The 20947-nt window shown below is 40.6% G+C and overlaps 1 protein-coding gene across 1 annotated transcript in view; it reads left to right on the top strand.

Moving 5' to 3' along the window:
* The window catches only part of MCOLN2 (mucolipin TRP cation channel 2), a 52788-nt gene that overhangs the window by 7028 nt on the left and 24813 nt on the right, over positions 1-20947 (top strand). Inside the window, exons 2-6 of the mRNA XM_090269678.1 lie at positions 3532-3691; positions 10852-11025; positions 12791-12944; positions 19682-19766; positions 19866-19962. Of these exons, the coding sequence (XP_090125804.1) occupies positions 3539-3691; positions 10852-11025; positions 12791-12944; positions 19682-19766; positions 19866-19962 (663 nt within the window). The 5' untranslated portion in view covers positions 3532-3538. The remainder of the gene's footprint in view (positions 1-3531; positions 3692-10851; positions 11026-12790; positions 12945-19681; positions 19767-19865; positions 19963-20947) is intronic.

Genomic DNA, 20947 nt, shown 5'->3' with positions numbered 1-20947 from the left:
GGGAAGATGAGAGGGGAGGTGGAAGGGGTGTATCTGCTGGTGGGGGGCAGATACAAAAGCTGAATTCATATTTTTCATAGGAGGATGTAATATCCAAAAGAGAAAAAATAGTGGAATAATATTACGTAGAAATATTAAAGTGAATAACTGAGACAAACCGGAAAAAGTGGTTGGATCTAAGGGGAAGAAATCAGGGGTAGAGTTTATTATGGTTTACTTTAAATTATGTACACATTTAAATGATGGCTCATTGGATTGAGTGCTGGCCTGCAGTTCGAAAGGTCACTGGTTTGATTCCCAGTCAGGGCACACGCCTGGGTTGTGGGTCAGGTCCCCAGTTGGGGGTGTGTGAGGGGCAACTGATTGATGTATCTCTCGCACATTGATGTTTCTCTCCCTCTCTTTCTTCCTCCCTTCCACTCTCTCTAAAAATAAATTTAAAATTTAATTACACAATTATATTTGGGGGTGGGGATGGTGGAGAATGACAGTGGGAAGGCAGGTGGGACCAGATGGTGCAGATCTAGCAGATGTCAGTTCCTGGTTTGGTGGCCTGGAAGCTGATGGAACCATCACTGTGATGAGGATACAGAAAGAAGGATAGATTTGTGAGAGTGGTTCATTCTGCCTCCCCTGCTCCATCCTCTGTGACTAGGAAGAGCTAGTTGTGAATTAGAAAGAGCATCCTATTCTAGTGCCACTACATCCAAACATAATATCTAAACAGGTCTGATAGGGAAAGGAATTCCTGTCAAGGTTATTTTCTGTTTACTTTCTGGAGCCAGGGGAACAAACACCAGTTTCTCTCAAACTCAAGAATTTGTATCAGCTGGGATAACAAAAGGACAGCCACATGTAAGGTATAGTGGGAGTTCTGAAACACTAGAGAAGTAGTCCCAAATAGATATATTTTTAATTTAGTAATTTTTAGAGAAAGAGGAAGGGAGGGAGAAAGGAAGGGAGAGAAACATCAATGTGTGGTTGCCTCACATGTGCCCCCAACTGGGGACCCGGCCGGCAACCCAGGCATGTGCCCTGACTGGGAATCGGACCGGCAACCCGTTGGTTCACAGGCCGGCGCTCAATCTGCTGAGCCACACCAGCCGGGGAAGACTAGGTTTTCTTAATGACCAATGGTAGCTTTAATGTGCTTTCCCCCTGACTTCTCACCACACTACCATCTCCGACTTCTTTGCTAAGTCCTATTTACTTTTCCATTCCAGCATCTCTAGCTTTTATGTAACCCACTATGTGGGTGGCTTTTCTTTTTATTCCAGATCTTGTTTTTATGCTTACAAATATGCTTTCTTCCTTTGATATTTGTATTAACTTATACAGATCCAGGTCATTCATTTTCTATCGTTTAGTGAAACAAATAGTTCATAAGAGTCATGATTGCTTTTATTTATTCCATGCAATTTCAGTTGCATGACTGCCCAGCAATCGATGGGTCACTGTAATTTAGATCTTCTTTAATTGCTAGTCCTTGAATGGTTTTTTGGTGTAGTCACTTTCTCACACCCCCACCCCCGAGTTGTGTTGCGAGTTAGCATATCTCTTCCTTTTCTAAACCTGTTGCTGATTTTCATGATGTGTGATGAAAGTTGCAGCATTAATCCTCCTGACTTAATTCTTGCATATGAAGCTGTGATTGCAGCTCAAGGCTCCAGTACCAAGCACCCAGCCTGGCCTGGGGCTCAGCACTGGAGGGTGTTGGATAAGTCTGGGTCAAATGCAGGATTGTTTTTGTTCTATCATATTATCCTCTCTCTCTCTGTTTTTTGTTTGTTTGTTTGTTTAGTAAACTTCCTTCTTTTCCAAAACAAAACAAAACAAAACAAACTTCCTTCTTTTCATCTTGCACTATTTTTTTTACCATTTTATTTTTGTTACAGGAATAAGATGTCTGGTTGTGTGTGTGTGTGTGTGTGTGTGTGTGTGTGTGTGTGTGTGTTTAATACCCTTCCTACCTGGGAGCTAGAGCAAATCTACAAATTGGGGAGGAGGAGCAAGAAAGAACCTTCAGAAAGGAAAGATTAGAAACTCATACATTTACAGTTTCCTTGAACCAAAACACCATTACCTTTTTTTCCAAACTTTAGGTGTTATTTCTAAACCTAAGCTAAGTTAGACTTACTACAAAATGGCAGTCTCATCATGTAACTTTATTATTCAGATAAACTAATTTTTTCTGTATATCTGTTGTTAGTTGATCACACTTGCCTAGCACTATCCTATATTTCTCCTAGTGGATCCTGTATGCCAAAGTGGAAACTTTTCCATGCTAGCTTTTTCAGTGTTTTTTTTTTTTTTTTTTAAATTCTCATCACAGTGCTGGAAGTATTGCAACTGCTCTATGGAAAATGTCCAGAAGGGTACAGTAGTGTAAATAATTTAACACTATCAGTGATCCATGTTCTCAGCACTCTGAAGGTTTGTGCTGGAGGATGTTACTCTCAGACACAGTTGAGGTGCCACCTTCTTTTTGGAAATCCTCTTTCAACACTCCTCATCAGGGGTCCCCATAGCACTTACCACTCCATGTAATATGACATGGTTACGGGATTTCCCCTTGGCTCTCTGAACCCTTCTCCCCAGGGTGAGGACTCTGCTTCCACAATACTTTAAAACTTACGATACAGCTTTCACGAAGCTACTTGCTAATTTGTGAGGATGCACTCACAAGTCTGTGCCTTCTACTAGACACTGAGCATCGGAAGTTCAGGGAACCCGTTCAGCTTTGTGTCCCGAGCACCCAGCACTGCTGCCCAGCACAGTAAATGTTTAGTAAGTTGTGAGATTGAATCAAGAGGTAACTAATTACAACACGTGCAGGGCTACTTGGTAGAAGGACCACATCTCCCCCATCAGTTATAATCATAGCCCTGGGACCTCATCTCACTGGTTCTTTTTGGCCTAGCTGGAGTCGACTCCTGAGTCCAGAGCCCTTGAAATAGTAAAAGCAAATTTTACTAATGTAAGGTGACACACAGATCTGACTAGGTGTAAATACAGAGATGCTATTTTAACTTTTTAAAGATATTTCTATTTTAGGATCTTATAATCACTGCTATGCTATCAGTAAAGGGGGACATAATCCTTCCTTCAGTACAAAATTATAGAACAAGGAATCTCTATTTCTGTAAGAATTTAATTTCATTAGTCTATACTAAATTTCTGTGATTTCACTCTTGGACTCCATGAAAGTATTCCATCTAGCTTTTGTTAGTATTCTAGTATTCTAGTGACAGTTGAGTGCTGTATGTTAAAATGTAAGAATGGATATATTTTGCAAATAAAATTTTATTTTTATAACTTTTGGAAATGGCCATTTTGAACAAGGTGAGTAGCCATGTGGAAAGGAAAATAATAGAGGGTCCTGAATAATTTTCAGATTCCTAAAGATAAGTTTACTGGTTGTAGAGGGTTTTGCTTGTGAGAATGGGTAAAGCATGTGAACCCAAAGTATCATTTAGGAGCTTCCTGAGGAACAGGCTGTCTGCATATTTAAAAACTGATCTTCTGTGGCAGCAAGGCAATGGCTCATTTGGATTCTGATGTGAAAGAAGAATGTCTGAGGGAAGACCTGAAGTTCTATTTCATGAACCCTTGCGAAAAATACCGAGCTAGACACCAGATTCCATGGAAACTGGGTCTGCAGATTTTGAAGATTGTCATGGTCACCACACAGGTAATTTATATTATGAGTTTGTCCTTTTGTCTTTTTATCCCTTACCCCAAGATGAAATGTTTTTACATATTCTTCCACTTGACTTTTGTTCTGAGAAGTCCACACTCAAGTTCATAAAAGTGTAAAATTATGTTGACTCTGGAGGGTAGATGGTAGAAGTTCATTTTAGATGATGACCTTGTTTTTTAGTAAGGGATGATGGCACCCTGCTTCCACAGGTTCTTAAATCTAGGTAAATAATAGTAGATCTCTGTCTCAGGGTGTGGATTTCTATACCTGAATGAGGAACATAGGCTGGTGAAGGCTGCTTGATCCAAAGTGATTTCTGTTCCTGAAATCTCTCATCTTTAATGCAAATACATGTTACTTAAATATACATTTGAAATTTGCATTCTTGACTGTTTTGACTTTCAAGAGTCAAGGGAACGCTTAGTTTCCTTTTATCAGTGGCTGGGTGCTCTGAGTAAATGTTAACCTTCTAGCACTGTAAAGAGCATAGAGGGGCTACATTGAGACCTTTTGTTGAAGTCTATATTGTTGAACCCTTTCTCACTAGCATCCCAAAAGCCATCAGCGCTTCCATCTAGTTTGGGGGCCTGTGGTATGGAACCATTTTCAGGGAGATATATCTCTAGGTGATTACATTTGAAGCACATGCTCTTTTAAAAACAAGACTGATTTGAGGTTTTTGGCTCCATCGGCAAATAATCATTCTGTTATCAATGTGAACGTGTCTGTAAAGATGTTATTTCTGGAACACAAAAATAAATACCTTTCTAAAAATGTGTCCATATAGTTTTAGGAATAAGAGGAGATTTCTGAAGTTGCATCTTTATTGTACATTCATAAAGAGGTCTTTTCATTATGTGACATGCTGTCCCACCCTAGCAAGGTTTACAGTAACCAAGTTACTTCGAAGATAACAACCAGGTTGACATGCAGGGCTATGGTTAAATGTATATGCTTAGCTTTTTTATTATTTATTTTTTCATGTTAATTCTTAGTTTTGAAGTTTTAATTTTAGCAACCCATAAAGTAGGCACATTGTTAGTATTACTTGAAAAGAGGAGAAATAATAATATCCCCTTTTGTCATTTGGTTAATTTTAATTGTTTCCCAATTTCTTCTCTTGCTAAACTAGCTTTCCTTTTAATTTTTTGATCTAATGTTACTAAAATTCTAGCTTATCAAGGCATAAAACATTATCTCCATCCTTGGTTTGTCTTCTTTGGCCTGATATCTATCCAATCCCATAAATCCTTCCTTCAAAACTGCATCTACTTACGTTTTGCCCTACTCACTATCTTCTTTCTTGCACAGACTTTTATCTCATTAATTAATTAAAAGTATGTTTGAAGCACCTTGCATGCTTTGCATTCTTTTGTTTGTCCAGTTGTGGATACATTACTGCCGTGGACAGCTAACCGAACACAGAGCATAGTGTTTGCCAGGTGCCAGGCTCAGTAAGTGCTTTGTGTATGTTAACTCAGTTTCATCCTTCCTGCAAACCAGTGGGGTAGGTTCAGCTATTACCCCCTTTCATGGATAAAGAAACTGGGCCAATGAGAGTTAAGTAATTTTCTTATGACCATTCAGTTAGTAAGTGGCAGAGCTGCAATTTGAGCCCCACCCGTCCACACTTTTATTCTCATATGGTTTCTAGTCTAAATATTGGTCCTCGGAGTTTGCAGTCTAGGAAGACAAGTTAACTAGGCTACTTCTAGTCTTCATCTTATGCCTATCTTCCGTATCCACATGCATACCACTCTAGTCAATGTTAATATCAGGTTGATTCTTCTTAGAATGCCTTCACTGTGTCACTCTCCTGTTCAGAAATGTTTGTAGAACCCTGTTTCCCACAGAAGAAACTCATGACTCTATAGCTTGGTATTCACAGATTTCCACAGTCTCCTTCAACTTGCCTTCACAACAGGTTTTCATCTATTATTTCATCCCTAAATCCCAGCCAGATAGCCCCACCCAGTAATTCCTGCTCTGTTTGTTCCTCCAAGTGCAGAGGGATTCTTTTTTCTCCCTCATCTTGCAGATACTATTTAAAATGTATATGTTTATTGAATTGAGAGAGAGAGAGAGAGAGAGAGAGAGAGAGAGAGAGAGAGAGAGAGATAGAGAGAAACAGTGATGTGAGAGAGAAACATCAATTGGTAGTCTCCCATACATGCTGCAATAGGGATCGAACCCGCAGCCGAGGTATGTGCCCTGACCAGGAATTGAACCCTCAGCGTTTTGGTGTACAAGATGATGCTCTAACCAACTGAGCCACACCAGCCAGGGCTCACCATGCAGGTACTATTAGAAGTCCATCTTCCCTACCAACCTTGCCTGACCACTCAGCACCTGGTTTTCCTTAGTACACTAGTACCCCTGTGTCCACCTCGCTGATTTCACTTTTAATAGTGAAAAAAATATTTCTTGGAATTGATAATTAACTTTTTGTGCAGGTGTACCCTACTTCCCCTAACAAACTTGAGGAGGTTGATTAAACTTTTGTTCACTTGTAGGATCATTCTAATAAGGTTTGCTAATTGGGTGGTATCTAATTGGAGAAGATTTCTTGAGTACATTTTCTTCCTTTAAATCCCATTTGTCCCTCCTCTTTTTCAGTCTCTTTTAGCACTCCATCCTCAATTCTAATGGGACGGATGGCATTTTATCAGGGTTGATAAGAAGGAAACTTTTCTTAGTCATTTCTACTTTTCATTCTGCAGTAATTTATAATCTTGAGAGAGGTGTCTACATTCTTTTGCTGGTTCTACTCTTTCCCTCCCATATTCTTTGTACATCAGTAAAATGGTATCTTGTTTTTATCTGGTACAGAATATTTTCTTCTACACTGATTGATTTCATTCTCAGGTCTTAAACTCATTATCTTTGTCAGGCTACGCTTAATTGTGTAATTATTTTTTCCATCTTATATCATATTCTCAGCAAACCTTAAGATTTAGTTAGTGGAGCTAAAATGCATTTTTCTATAAACTCCTTTTTAAAAATAAACTTCTTTGGCCAATCCTATCATCTCCTTACTCTTGCTCTGTAGAGAGTATTTGGTTCTGCCATAGCAGGAAGGGTATCTCCCAGTGTCCTCTTCAGAGTTTTTCTCCTCTACTGAGAGATGCTTTGAAAATAGCTACCCTTACCTGATGGTAGCCTATACATGTGGATCTTGGCTTGGTCTGTGAACAGTAAAATGGAGGAAATGTCTTGTGTCTGATGCCAGATGGGCATGGTTCCAAGCAGGATCACACCTCCAGTTTTGTTATTGCCAATGTGGAGTTGATGAGCATTGAGTTTCAATAAGATGGTGGCTTAAAATATCAGCAAATTGTGTGCCACATTCCTGGTCAAGTTATCCATCCCCCTTCAGATTTTGTGTGTGTGTTTGTTTAGCTCCACTTGAGCATGGGAGGAACTGTCTCCTATCATTGCTTCTACAGGTTTGTTGGCAGTGTTTCACTTTGAGAGGTAGTGTAACCAAGTGGCCAAGAGAATGAACAATGAGTCAAATCGACTTGTTTGGATCTTCATTCTGACACTTTCTAGCTGTTTCAACCTGTATACGCTCTGTGACTGCATATGTATACAATGAAATTATATTCATCAATGAACTCAGTACTTGACTCTGACATTGTAATGGGCACTGTTCCAGTTCCTGAGTACATATTATGATAGTTGGGAGAAAAGAAAAAATCCTGCCCTTGTGTGTCCCAGTGTCATATTGTTACTGAGCAAAAGGGGGTTCTTTCACATGGCGTCTTGGTGTAAAACCCAACAATTAATGTTGAGGAAAACAGGTCTGTCTTTACAATATTCCAACCTGGGGAGGGCAGTGAGCACTTCAGCTCAGAGCCCTGTTCGCCTGTGGGACCCAGCACTTCTCTTGCTCCCCAAAAGGCTATAAACCAAAAATATGACCAGAAGTTCCCCATTCCTTATCTGTCAGCTCTCTCCTTCAGGATCTGCAGTATGATGCCATCAGCCTCTGTATAACAGTCCAGCAAAACATGTGCCATGTTGCACTGGATCACGCATGGTTCTCTCTTCCCTTTCAAAGTCGCATGGATCTCTTCTAAAACCACATGGTGCTCTTCCTCAACCTCCTTGCAAACTGTGTGAAGTTCTCTCTGCCAAAAATGCCTGCTGCCTTATTTTTAAATCCTTGACTGTGGCCTGTGACACTGTGGGCAGGGTAACTAGTTCTGACCTTTCACAGAACCTTGTGCAGGTCCCCTAAGCCCTTTCCTCACCATTCTATGGTCAAAACCACTCCCATCTCCTTGGAGCCTTGGAAGAACAAAAACTATTTGCATAACTAAGACACTAGCTACCAGCCATAGATATGCAAAGGCATCTTGAAAGCTGTTCCCTTCCCCCATCCCCAGCTGCAGGCTCTGGGGAATTTTGGGGACCTGCTCTGTAACAATATCTTCCTCACAGAGTGCAGGGGAATTAAATGAAAAACAAAAAATGCAAATTTTAGGCTCAGTGCCTGGCACTCAGTAGATAAGAATTGTTATTCAACACCATGCAGGGTTGATCTTGCCCCCATTGTACCCCAGCCTGGCATAGAGTAGGCACTCAGCAAACTTCATTTCTGTGTGTGTACCAGTTTTTTTCATTCGCGTGTCAGTAATTTAAACAAAACTTGGAAATAATTGCATGTTGGTTCCCTGGTTTCCTTTTATAGTCTTCAAAAAGCAACAGGACTTTCCTGCTACCCTCTACAGGCAGTGTTGACAGATATCACATACTTGCAAAGACTTCTGTTGCTTGATTTTCAGCATGGGTTGGATGATGTGGGACTTCTTATCTGATATTTTCCTTAAAATAGCTAGGTGTTAGCAATCGCCCAATGCTTTGACTTGGCATTTGAGGAATGTGACCTGGTGAGTCTCGGATGCTATTGAGTGTCATCCATATACATCCTCAAACAATAGCTGCAATTCTGGAAAGCTAGCACCTAATTCTTTTCTGCAAGAAGAAGAGCCCCTAAGACAAAATTTTCAGCAGAAAGAAATAATGAAGCATAATAAAAATTACTTTGGAGTTAGGTTTGGCTTTCATCTACAATAGTTTGGAGAGTTAGGCCCTTTAATGAGGCTAAATCTCAGTTTCTACATTGATAAAATGGGGTTAAACAGTTGTAACATTTTCATAGGGTTATTCTGTCAGTAAATGAGGGAGTGCATGTGAAGCAGTTAGTGCAGCACCTGCAGTAGAATGGTAGCTATTATTATTAATTATTTAGCCTTTTTAAAAAGTCAGACAAAACTTAAAGCCTAAAAATTATTTTTGTAAGTATGTAAGCATATTAACATTTTTTCATATGAAAGGTTCAGTGGTTGAAGCCTTGTTTAGTGCCATGCAGTGTATCATATTGAACCATAGAATGACAGCAAATAAGAAAAATGTCAAGGTTATCTAGTTTGAACATGTTAATTTCACACATGATGAAACAGAGTCCCATATTGTTTTGATGACTTAGCAGAGAGAGAATTTGCAGCACATTTTCTAAACTCTCCTTGCCTTATAAAACAGATGAGAAAATCAAGTGGGGAGATGGTGAAAGGTACATGGCACTGTGCTTGTTAGGGGTTTGACTTCTCTTCCATCACTGAGTGTGTGTGAGAGAGAGAGAGTGAAAGAGGGAGAGGGAGGGGCTCGGTGTTTGTGCAGATACGTGAGAAGGTGTGTGACAGTGCGTGTAAGTGTGTGTACATGAGAATGTGTGTGTGATAGGGTGTGAGTGGGCATGTGAGAGAGTGTTTGAGTGACTGAGGAAGAGAGGTTTGTGTGTGTAGCTGCCTGTAATTCCTGGGTTTTTTTGTTAAACCTTTAGTGCTTGCTAATTTCCCCCACTTATTGGATTCCAAGAAACAAAAATTGGGGGCAGGTGGACTACTGCACTCCGGATGAAGAGAGCCGTAGGTGCCTAACCTTGTGCTAGGATGCAGGGGAAGGGAGACTAGGTAGGCGTTTCATCACCAGTGGGTAGGTTTTGATGACCATGAATGATGTTAACATCACAGAGATGAAGCGAACCCTGCTATTCTTTCTGGTGCTTCAATGCTACAGATCTCGGAGGGGGAACTTTTAGGTATAAATCTTATGGAAGAGTTCATGCAGAACTGGAGTAACTGAATTCCTTTGACAACTCTCTGCTTTTAGTTGGAGTAAGTTTATATAGGCCACTTTTCAAAAACATTCTTAAAAGTCACATGCAAAGCATAGTTGTGATTTTAAAAAATAGTTATAGTTTCTAGCCCTGGCTGGTGTGGCTCAGTGGATTGAGTGCCGGCCTGTGAACCAAGGGGTCACTGGTTTGATTCCCGATTGGGGCATGTGCCTGGGTTGCAGGCCAGGCCCCTGGTTGGGGACATAAGAGAGGCAACCACACATCGTTTCTCTCCCACTCTTAAAAATAAAGTAAAATAAAATAAAATAAAATAAAACAGCAAAGTATTTTTTTAAAAGTTATAGTTTCTAAATGTTAAATTGATAAAACATGAATTACTGCTTTACTAATTACACAAATTTTTTAAACAATTTCGAATCCAAGTATAAAAAAATAGATTCAGACTTAACTGATTTGGATTTCTTTTTTTTTCCTTCTCCTTCATTAACGGCCAGCAGGGCCGTTAGTCATTCAGACTGATAATTTCTTCTAATTTTATGCTATGTAGAAACACTCATTTAGCTTAATTAGTTTATTTTTCGTTGGGAATTGTATTTCAACATTGATGTGATTAGTAAAAACCAAAGCAGTGAGATTTTTCTCACTGATGTTTATAGGTGAGAGCTGATGATGAGAAGGCATTTAATTAATTAATTAGTTAATTTAAAAAATTCTCACCCAACATGCTTATGTATTTTAGAGGAGGGAAGGGAGGGAGAAAGAGAGGGAGAGAAACGTCTCTGAGAGAGAAACATCTATGTAAGAGAGAAACATCTATTGGTAGCCTTTCATATGCACCCTGATTGGGACCAAACCTGCAACCTAGGCATGTGCCCTGACCAGGAATTGAACCCGTGACCTTTCAGTTTGTGGGATGATGCCCATCTACTAAGCCACATTAGCCAGGGCAAGAAGAAGGCATTTAAATGATAAAATTCATGTATGTCTATTTGATTTTCTTTTCTAGCTTGTTCGTTTTGGTTTAAGTAACCAGCTCGTGGTTGCTTTCAAGGAAGAAAACACTGTTGCTTTTAAGTACTTGTTTTTGAAAGGATATTCTGGTGTAGATGAAGATAACTACAGTTGCAGTATATATACTCAAGAGGATGCCTATGAGAGCATATTTTATGCTATTAATCAGGCAAGTTTTTGTTGTGAATGACCTATATTTGAAGAATATATTGATACTTGATCTTGTTTCCTTAGCCAAAAATAAAATTATGCATATATTAAAATATTCTGGTTAAAACTTGCATAGTCTGCCAAAAAATGTTTATTGCTATTTCTGTAGCTTTATTCCCACACAATAGAGTTTGCATATTTACATTTTTTTCATTAAGATTTACATTTTTTATTTATCCCTTTACACCCACTACTTTTGGGAGATTACCCCAGATCAAATGGCCAAGAGCAGATTTATAATATCAGGTCTGATGGATGAGATACCAAATCTGAGATCCTAGGGTCTCAATTTTGATATCTCAGCATAAATAAGCCTAGCTGAATCTTAAGGATATTGAGTAGGATACGCTATATAGCTGTCTAGGCAGGTATTGAGAAACCAGATTGGTAGGCCTGAAGAAAGCATTTGAGGGAGAGAAATTGTTATTCTTATTATTTCTGTATTTTTCATTCATTCATTCATTCAATAAATATTTGGGTATTTAGTATGTGCCAGGTACTTTTCTAGATATTGGGAATATAGCACGTGTAAAAGATAAAATGCTGTTCTTGTAGAAGTTAATTCTAGAGGGGAAAGCCAGACAATTGAAAAGATGTGAAATGTGCAGTACTAAGTGCTAGCTTCCCGAAAACACCACACACACACACACACACACAAAAAAAAAAACAAAAACAAAAACACAAAATCATTGATACTAAGAACTGAGCCTATTGCTTATGGCAGTAAGGGAGGTGCTGTCTTGGTCATTCTCAGTAGTGCCTTGGGTGAAAGGGGCAAAGTCCATACAGAGATTCTGAAGTCTGATTTAAGGAGCAGGGGGTTCTTTTCAATGTGTGGGAGCTTGATTAGAAGTGGGTAAAGATGATGATATAATAGCTTAAGGTTGGTGAACATGGCCAAGTGAGGGTTGGGGGGTGGTTTAGGGCTATTAGACTAAATCTTCAAATTGACTGTTTAAATGATTTTTCGGATGTTCCTGAAATAAACAATCTGGCTATTTGCAACTTGACATACTTTGCAACTTTCATGTTTCTGGGCAAATGTTTCCTGGAATAATGAAGTCATATGAATGAAGATGGGGCCAGTAAAACCCTGTTAGTGCAGATAGGCAAATGGTGAAGTCATGCTAATGTAAGTGTTCATGTGACCTGTGAGGTGCGGAAGGTCTGGGTTGTCAGTGGTGTGTCAGAAAGTGACAGCTGCTACGGGTAAAGCAGGGAGGAGATTGTGGTGCCTGGTGGTGCCTGAGTGCTGGTGATGGATAGTTGCAATTTTCATTGCACAGTAAGGGGAAGGCGTCACAGACCTGAAGCAGGGACCCTTCCAGATAGAAAACCTGGGGTTCTAGGCAGCGGGAGCAGCCAAGGCCACAGACAGGAGTGTGCTTGGGCAGCTCTGGGGACTTCCCAGAGGCCCCTGTGGCTTCAGGAGGCAGAGGTAGAACCAAGGGTCAGTGGTCTGCTATTAGGTGAGAGAGGTAGGCAGGACTTGCGCTTTGGCTCTGAGTGAGGTGGAAGATCTCTTGGTGTGTTCACTTCAGTTTTGAATTCTGTGAGGCAGTGTGTTTCTGCCCAACCTGAGAAAACTACCTTCTGGTATTTTACATTGGGGAGTGATGGGATATGATATAAATAATAAAAAGCTAAAATGTATTTCCTGTGCTGTAACTTGTGGTGAAACTCTTGGAAGCTCATAAGTGTTTCTATTTAACTATTTTTAACAGTACCATCATCTAAAGAACATATCCCTGGGGACTCTAGGTTATGGAGAAAATGAAGAAAATAGAATTGGCTTAAAAGTCTGTAAGCAGCATTACAAGAAAGGGACCATGTTTCTATCTAATGAGACACTGAATATTGACAGCAACATCGAAACAGGTAATGGATCTTTTTATTATATGCCTTTATCATATTCTGTGGTAGGAGCAAAAATGCCCTCATGTGCTGGCAAATGGAACAACTTTAGCTTTGCTTTTGTGACTGCTAACCTATTTGACACTGTCACTTTAACATTTGCCTATGAAGGAACTTGGCTCAGGAAACTTCAGGTCTATGGTAATAGGGCCTGGAAATCTGTGGGTCTTAGGTGCAACTCAAGGTTGGTTTTGAGGTAGATGCCCAGGTGTTTCCTGTTTGCTTTGGTTCATCCCTCTGTTACGGGACAGGGGCACGACCCTGAGCAGGTCTGCCCAGTGCCAGCTGGTGTGTGTGGGTTCTTGACTTCATGTAGGAAAGATTTCACAACACGAGTCCAGGTGACTGTGAGGATATGTTTGTTAAAGCTGGGGACAGTGAAACAAGGAAGGGCTTAGCACAGGAGAAGTAACAGGAGAGCCTAGGCTGGGCTGCCTTACCTCACTGGGAAGCCAGAGAGAAGGGGACTTTGGAGACAGGCTCAGGGCATCAGCCTGAGACAAGCTGCCTGATGCCTGTTGCCTTAGAGTTTAGGAGCCGGGTACCTGTGAAGAAAGAAGTGTGGGTGAGAAGACAGGAAAGGAAATGCAGGACCGCTCCCCAGAGGGAGAGCACACATGCCCTAGATCCTTTGTCTTGAGGCTTTTCTCTGCCTCTTGCAGGTGCTTGGAAGCTTAGGGGAGGTTTCAGGAGAGGCTTTCGGTAGAATAGTCATCAGTTTTCTAGGTGTGCCACTCAGGGTCATGGTCTCCAGGGACTGTCAGTGAGAGGGCACTGGGTTTAGTCATTGCAGTTGGTTCTGGCACCTAGATGTTATCTCTAGGGCGGAAAGTTCCAGGTGGGGGGAGGTTACCCTGGGGGTGAGGTCCTTGTTTTTCCAGTTTCACCCCCTGTCAAGCATGGGGGATGGCCCCCCCCCAACCATCCTGCACCTAGCTGCAAATTGCTCCGCCATTGTATTCAGCCATCTCTCAGTTTCCCTATTCCACTCGCCAAGGAATTTTCCTTGCTTCTCGCTATCCTGTCTCACCTCCTCCATGAGAGGACAATTAGGCTTTTTGAAGAAAAAAAAAATGAATCTGTATTTATTAAATGAAATAATGTGTGTTAAAATGCTTTGTACTCCTATTTTTATTAGTTGCAAAATATATGAATGCTCTTCAAAGGCAGATTGTGATTAGTAGCTCATTTCTTCTTTTAGGATATTGCTGGGCAAAAAGTTAACATCTAAACAAGCAGAATTGTTTTGTGCCATTCTGTTAAGAATTTAAAAGAAGGCCTTATATAAATGCCAAGTGTTTGAGTTAAGGCTCTGGGAGTTTTGTCATTCATCCAGCAAACCCAGGTGTATACCCCCCATGCCCGAGGCACTCACTGGTTATGTAGTCATGAGCTACATGACTGTCAGTCAGTGGCAGACTGCATGTACCACAGTGGTCTCATGAGACTATAATGGAGCTGAAAAATTCCTATTGCCTAGTGACATCATAGTGCAATGCATTACACAAATACCATTATGTTACAATTGCCTACAATATTCAGTAGAGTAACGTCACACAGGTTTGTAATCTAGGAAGTGGGGTGACAAATTGTCGCCCTAAAATATGTCTATTTGGCATAAAGATTATTTTTAGGCTGGTTAATTTAAGAAACAGCAAACATGGAAGAAGCTCTGAAAACCAAGTACAAGTTACCCTTTGAAAAGACATTTCCATTTGTAAGGGACACCTCCATTTGTAAGGGTGTCTCCCTAGCTGTGTCAGCAAGAGGGGGATGATCATACCTCTAGAGACTCCTATTAATGCAGGGACACAGATTTAAATCTGCTCGACAACCTTACCTTTGTTTACTCTGCTTTTCCTGGTAACCTCCCATAACTGACTCCCCCGACCCCCAACATCTTTTGTCTTCAGCTGAAGATGGCATTGAAGGTGGTAGCTTCTGTTTTCCTGAGTCTCTGTATACAGCAGGTATACATGTTATTAAACTTTTGTTTGTTTTTCTCTTGTTAATCTGTCTCTTATTACAGGGATGTGTCAGCCAAGAACCTGGAAGGGTAGAGGGAAAATTATTTTCCTCTGCTATAGAGCAGTGAGCCATACTGTATAGCTGAGGCGTGTGGTAGGCTCTGCCATTTGGGTTTATGTAAGTGGACTCTGTGATGGTCACAGGGTAATGAACTTGCCTAACTCGTTTCTCAGAATGTAACCCTGTGGCAGTCTGTGCATGACTATACTGGAGTTGCGAAGATGAACCACTCACAGCTTCTCAAGTAGATAACAGTTTAGGAGTAGGGATCCCAGTAGCAGCTTAAATGTGGAGTGGTTTTATTCACATGAGAGCATCACACCATTCATCTGACCATATTTCCTATGATCTGGTTTTAAGGTGTCTTGGCAATTTAATAGGTCGCTTAGCAGAAGCTGTTCCAGTTCATGAATTTGCATTATCTTTCCTATTAAGAGAATCATCCTTCAGTGGGCTAAATGCCTGCATGCCCGCTCTCTGCAGGTTAGTATTTAGTCACGCGACTGTGCAGTTTGAGTGAAGGGTTTCCTTCAAGTCCTGCTGTGGGCCTGCCTCTCTATCCTGTCTCTAGACCCGTGGCTTCACTGTTCAGCCTTACTTAGGGGACTGCTATAAATTTGTTCAAAATTTTTCAAAAAACATTTAAATAGCTATTATTTTAATATAGTGTTTCTTTTTCTGTAACATGGATTTTAAATTTATTATGTTCTCCTTTCTTAGCATGAGGAATTATTACGATTTCATTATTTGTCCAGCTTTAAAAAAAAAAAAAAAATCCACCCTCCATTTGTCTCTTAAGAGGGTTGCTGTTTCATTTACTGGAGTATTCTGTTCTGTACATGAAGTTCTTTTGAGTGATTAGTCTGCTACTCGAATACCAGTTTGTCCCGTTTGAGGTTTGCTGTTTTATTTAGGGCTTTTGCCTTCCCTTTAAAAAGTCTCAGTCCGTAGGGTTTGCTACCACCAGGTTCTGGGTGTCCTCATTAACGACGACTCCAGCATCAGGTCAGCCAGGCTTTACGGAGCTCTGAGCGTGTATTTGATAGAGTGTGCCTCTGTGATTACAGTTACAAGACTTGACTAAGCAAATAGGCTTTTCTAAGGCAAATTTTACATATAGTGTAAAAGCAAATAATAAATGCTGTCGTATTTCTCTAAATCTCGGATGCGATTTATGCTTTAAAAGTGGAATCTGTTTCAGAAATATTTAAAAGTAAAACAATAAGCATCTCGTAATTAATAAAATACAGGAGAAAAAGACCGAGGATAGTATTGAGCACTTGCCAGAGCAGAACATGCTTGTCTTGCTCATCTTCGAAGCTCCTGGCACAGCTTCCCCAGTGTTACAAAACAAACAAACAAACAAACAAATAACAGAGGTGTGGCCACACAGGTTTTGAGAAGTCATGCTGCCCCTTTCCACTCACCCAGATTTACATTTCTGAGCCAAATTCCCCCTGAGCTCTGAATTCTTGTGTTCGATTGCATACGTGACAGCCCCACTGTGGCTCCGACAGGGACTTCAAACATGTTTTGTACAAAACACATTTCAAACCTCCCCCATTTCCTGCACCTGGCCCAACATGTCTTAGTTTTCCCCATTTCAGAAACCGATACCAATATTTTCATATCATGCTATACTGTCACAGTTGCTTAAGCCCCAAACTTGATCTTCATTTCCATTGTCATTGCTATAGTCCAAACCAGCTTCATCTCTTGTTTAGACTATTCTCCCTGTTTCGAATCTTGCCTCTTCTATGCCCTGCCCTCACCCACCGCAATCAGAAAGATACTGTGTAAATCGGGTCAGATCACTCCCTGGTTTAAAGAACATGGGTGGCTTCCCATTTCATTTGGAATAAAACTCACAAGTCCCTACAGGAACCTGCCACCCGCCTGCCTCTCCAAAGCCCCTCATACCTGTCCCCACTTCCCTGTCATAACATCCTTGTTTTGTTGAACAAGCCAACCTCTTTACTGCCTGGGAAACTCAGTGCTTGCTGTCGTTCTACCCAGAGCGCTCCCCCTAGGTCTATACACGGCTATTTCTCTTTCCTCCCACAGTTGTCCATTTAAACGTCCCCAGCACCCCAGAGTCCTTCGCCAGCCACTTCTCCCAAGGTAGGCCTCTCCACCCAGTTATTCTCCGTTGCAGTTCTTCTTACATTGGGAAATCGCCCTGTGTATATTTTTCACTCTTGGTTTATCTTCTCCACCAGAATGTGAGTTCCACACAGAAACTGTCTGTCTTATTCATTGGTTTACTTTCAGTGCCTAGCACAATGGCTGACCCATGAAGGCTTTCAGCAAATATTTATTGCGTAAATGATTGATTTGGGTAGGGAACCTGGGTCTTTTGATGCTCTTTTGAAATAGATACTCACAGGTCAGCCTCATCAGTCTACTGGTGAAGAGCTCAGGCTCAGGAACTGAACACATGTGGATTTAAATTCTGGTTTGCCTCCAGCTAGCTGTGTGCCTTTGAGCAAGTCTCTTGGCCTCTCTGATTTTTGGTTTGTCCATCTGTAAAATTGCAGCAATAATACCTATCTGACAAGGTTGCTTTCGAGATTAAACAGGATGATGCATGAAATGAGAGAACATATAAAGCCCCTACAACAGTGCCTGGTATATTTTTGCTGTTTTTATAATCAGTCTTTTCCTGTAGAGACCCAAGTTTCTTTTGATTAACTGCCCTCACCATATCAATCAAGATCCAGTCAAGAAAATCAGTGTTACATTGTTTCTTGACATTAATATTGTATTTGCTAAACACAGGGAAGCACCCTCAACCCTGACACCTGCTTTTCTTAAACATTGTACCTGTTGAGTTGTCCATTCAGCTCATGCCCTTGTTTTTGGCCCAGGAAAACTATTTTTTCACAAAATGTGAGTGTCCTATATATTGGGACATATTTTGGGTGTCAGCCACATGCTAGACAATGAGTTAACTAACCACCCAACACAGGCTGCTCTTTCTTGCAAAGATCTTATCCTCAGTTGAGGGGATAAGAAAATAAAGAATTGCAATTGTGGGAGAAGATGCTTAAAGAATTAGCTATTGAATTTAGCAAGATTCTGGAGCACCTACTGAGAACCAGGCCCTGGCATTCCCATGAGGATAAAGGCAGCCACAGCCAGAGTAAGAGGCAGGTGGGCTGACTTCACAGCAGTCCTGTCCGTGACCTTGAAAGGCGTTCACCAGCTCTAGACCTCCTCGGGTTCCTGCCAAGGTGTTGGGCTGCAAATAATGAGACGAATTTTTATGTGAGGCTCTTGGAATCATTCTTTTATAGTTTAGAGGTCATAATTTGTTTTTATTTGAACATAGCCTAAGTTTCTTTCCTTTCTCTTTATTTTTTATTTTGAAAAAGTTTCAGACAACACAGAAAAGTTGCAAAATAGCACAAAGATTTCCTTGTATACCTTTCATCTAGATTTCCCACCTGCTAACATTTTACCACATTGGCTTTATCATTATTTCTTTGTTTAAATATTGCTCCTGTAATGTGTGAGAATAAGAGGCTGATGTGTTTTTGCGTTACCTGTAAATACTCCAGTGTGCATTTCCCAAGAATGGTCTCCCACATAACCACTACACAGTGCTTAAAAGTGCGAGTCAACATTGGTACAGTTCTGTAATCCAAAAACCCTATTCACATTTCATCAATTGTCGTAACATTCTCTGAGCAAAAGAAAAGCCCCCTCCCACACCAACCATGGTGGTCCAGGATCACATAGTAGTTCCTTGTTTTTTGTTTGTTTGTTTGTTTATTTATGTTTTTGTTTTGTTTTTACTTTTATGACCTTGACATTTTTAAAGAGTAAAATGTCCCTCACTTTGGGCTTTCCTGTTTCTGTATGACTAGATTGGGGTTGTGCATTTTGGTGGGAATACCACACAAGCAGTACATTATTTCAGGTGATACCATATTTTTTGCATTATAAGATGCACCTGACCATAAGATGCACCTAAGTTTAGAGGAGGAAAACCAGAAAAAGAAAATGTGAACCAAATGGTGTACTAAAATGTTTAATAAAATATAATAATAATATTTCAACCATGTAAAGTGAACAGCAGTCAATAGCAGTATTAAGAACCATCATCACTGGCATTAACAAATGAGGAGAGACTTTAAGGTTCAAGTACTCTTCTAGTTTTCTGGGAACCCCAAGAACTCATCATCGCTAGTGTCAGAATTTATGAAGATCAGTTAGTTGCTCACAATCACTGATATCACTTTCTTTGCTATTTCATACTGACCAGATGTCCTGAGATTCATCAGTAAAGTGGGACATTTAAGCGTCCCCAGGGGTTTTGCATGGGCCCACTGCTTCCTCTTCTAACAGCCATCCCCACCGCTGACAGGTCAGGTAATACACATCATGGTCTGTGACGCAATATTTGCTCCATAAGATGCACAGACATTTCCCCCCACATTTGGGGGAAAAAAAGTGTGTCTTATGGAGTGAAAAATACAGTATATGATGTAGACTGGTGATGTTCACTGTGATCGCTTGGGCAGGGTGCTGCTGCCTGCCAGCTTCTCCACTGTGAAGTGACCGGTCTTCCTGTAGTAATTCAAAAGTATTTTGCAGGGAGACACTTTGGAAGTGTCCTGGTTTTCACATCTGATTCTTGACTGAAACAATGTTGTTCTTCATTGGCCTAGACTGTCTTCACTTAGACCTCCAGGCACTCTCCCAGAGCCCTCCAGACTGGAAGAACTCATCATTCTTCAGACTGGAATTTTATAGGTAAGATTTTAAGTCTCATTTCCCAGGAGACAGGGATAAGGAAAGTAGAATAGATAGTAAAATTCTGACAATTTATACCTTGTATTATTTTTAATTCAGGCTCTTACAAGTTGAAATCTCCTTTCACCTCAAAGGCATTGACCTACAGACGATCCTTTCCCGGGAGTTACCAGATTGTTACGTCTTTCAGAATACGGCAAGTGTCTATTTTACTAAGCCACTTTTTATCACTTTTCTCTCTTTCTTCTGTAGATGTAGAGTGGAAAACACACTAGCCTATGGGTGCATTAGGTGCAGCTGTGTTTTAAAACCATTTCATGACACTAGAGCATTGTTGATCCAGAGACGATTACTTCTGAAAATGAAGCAAGCTCTTTCCAAGTTTAAAAAAATTTTTTTTTTATTTATTTGTTTGTTTGTTTATTTGTTTTTAGAGAGAGGGAAAAGGAGAAAGAGAGGGAGAGAAACCTCACTGTGTGGTTGCCTCTCACTTGTGCCCCCAACTGGGGACCTGACATGCAACCTAGTCATGTGCCCTGACTGGGAATCGAACCAACAACAGTTGGTTCGCAGGCCAACACTCAATCCACTAAGCCATCCAAGTTTTGAAAACTAAGTTTCTAAGTTGAAAAGATAAGTTTTCAAAATTGCTTTGACCTTTTACTCTTTTAATTCATTTTTTAAAAAGTTTATGATGAGTGTTTTAAGTGTCTGTAATGTTTTGTTCCACTTTCAAAGGAAGGTCTTTTCCAACATAGCAAATGCTTTCAAACCTCCAGGCAGAAACTGCCCCCTTGATCTGAAGGCTGAAGGCCATTCTGTAAACGGCTGGTTTTTGCCTTTTTTTATTTTGGGAGGAGACGTGTTGAGTAGAAGAGATTGTTTACTTTTGTGGGGAAAGTAACCTGTCCTAATCACTTCCATGAAATTTCATGCCCTTCATCCCCCTCTCCCTCCCTCTCTTCTTTTCTTCCTTCCTCCCTCCCTTCTTTTTTCCCTTCTCTCCTTCATGTTTATGGAAGAGCAAAACTGGTTGCTGACCTGAAAGTTGTATGTAATTGTCTTTTAGCAACTGAGAAGAGCGCTTTATCCAACAGTCAGTAAATCCTAATGAATCCCTGCTACACACCAGACATTTCCATGCTCTGGAGGTACAGTGGGAGCTTACAGCTTAGTGGGAG

The sequence above is a fragment of the Furipterus horrens genome, unplaced genomic scaffold (assembly GCF_987537825.1).
Source record: "Furipterus horrens unplaced genomic scaffold, mFurHor1.1.pri manual_scaffold_3, whole genome shotgun sequence".
NCBI classification, from domain to species: Eukaryota; Metazoa; Chordata; class Mammalia; order Chiroptera; family Furipteridae; genus Furipterus; species Furipterus horrens.
Note: the sequence above shows the minus strand (reverse complement) of the source record. Positions and strands in the feature narration are given on the sequence as shown.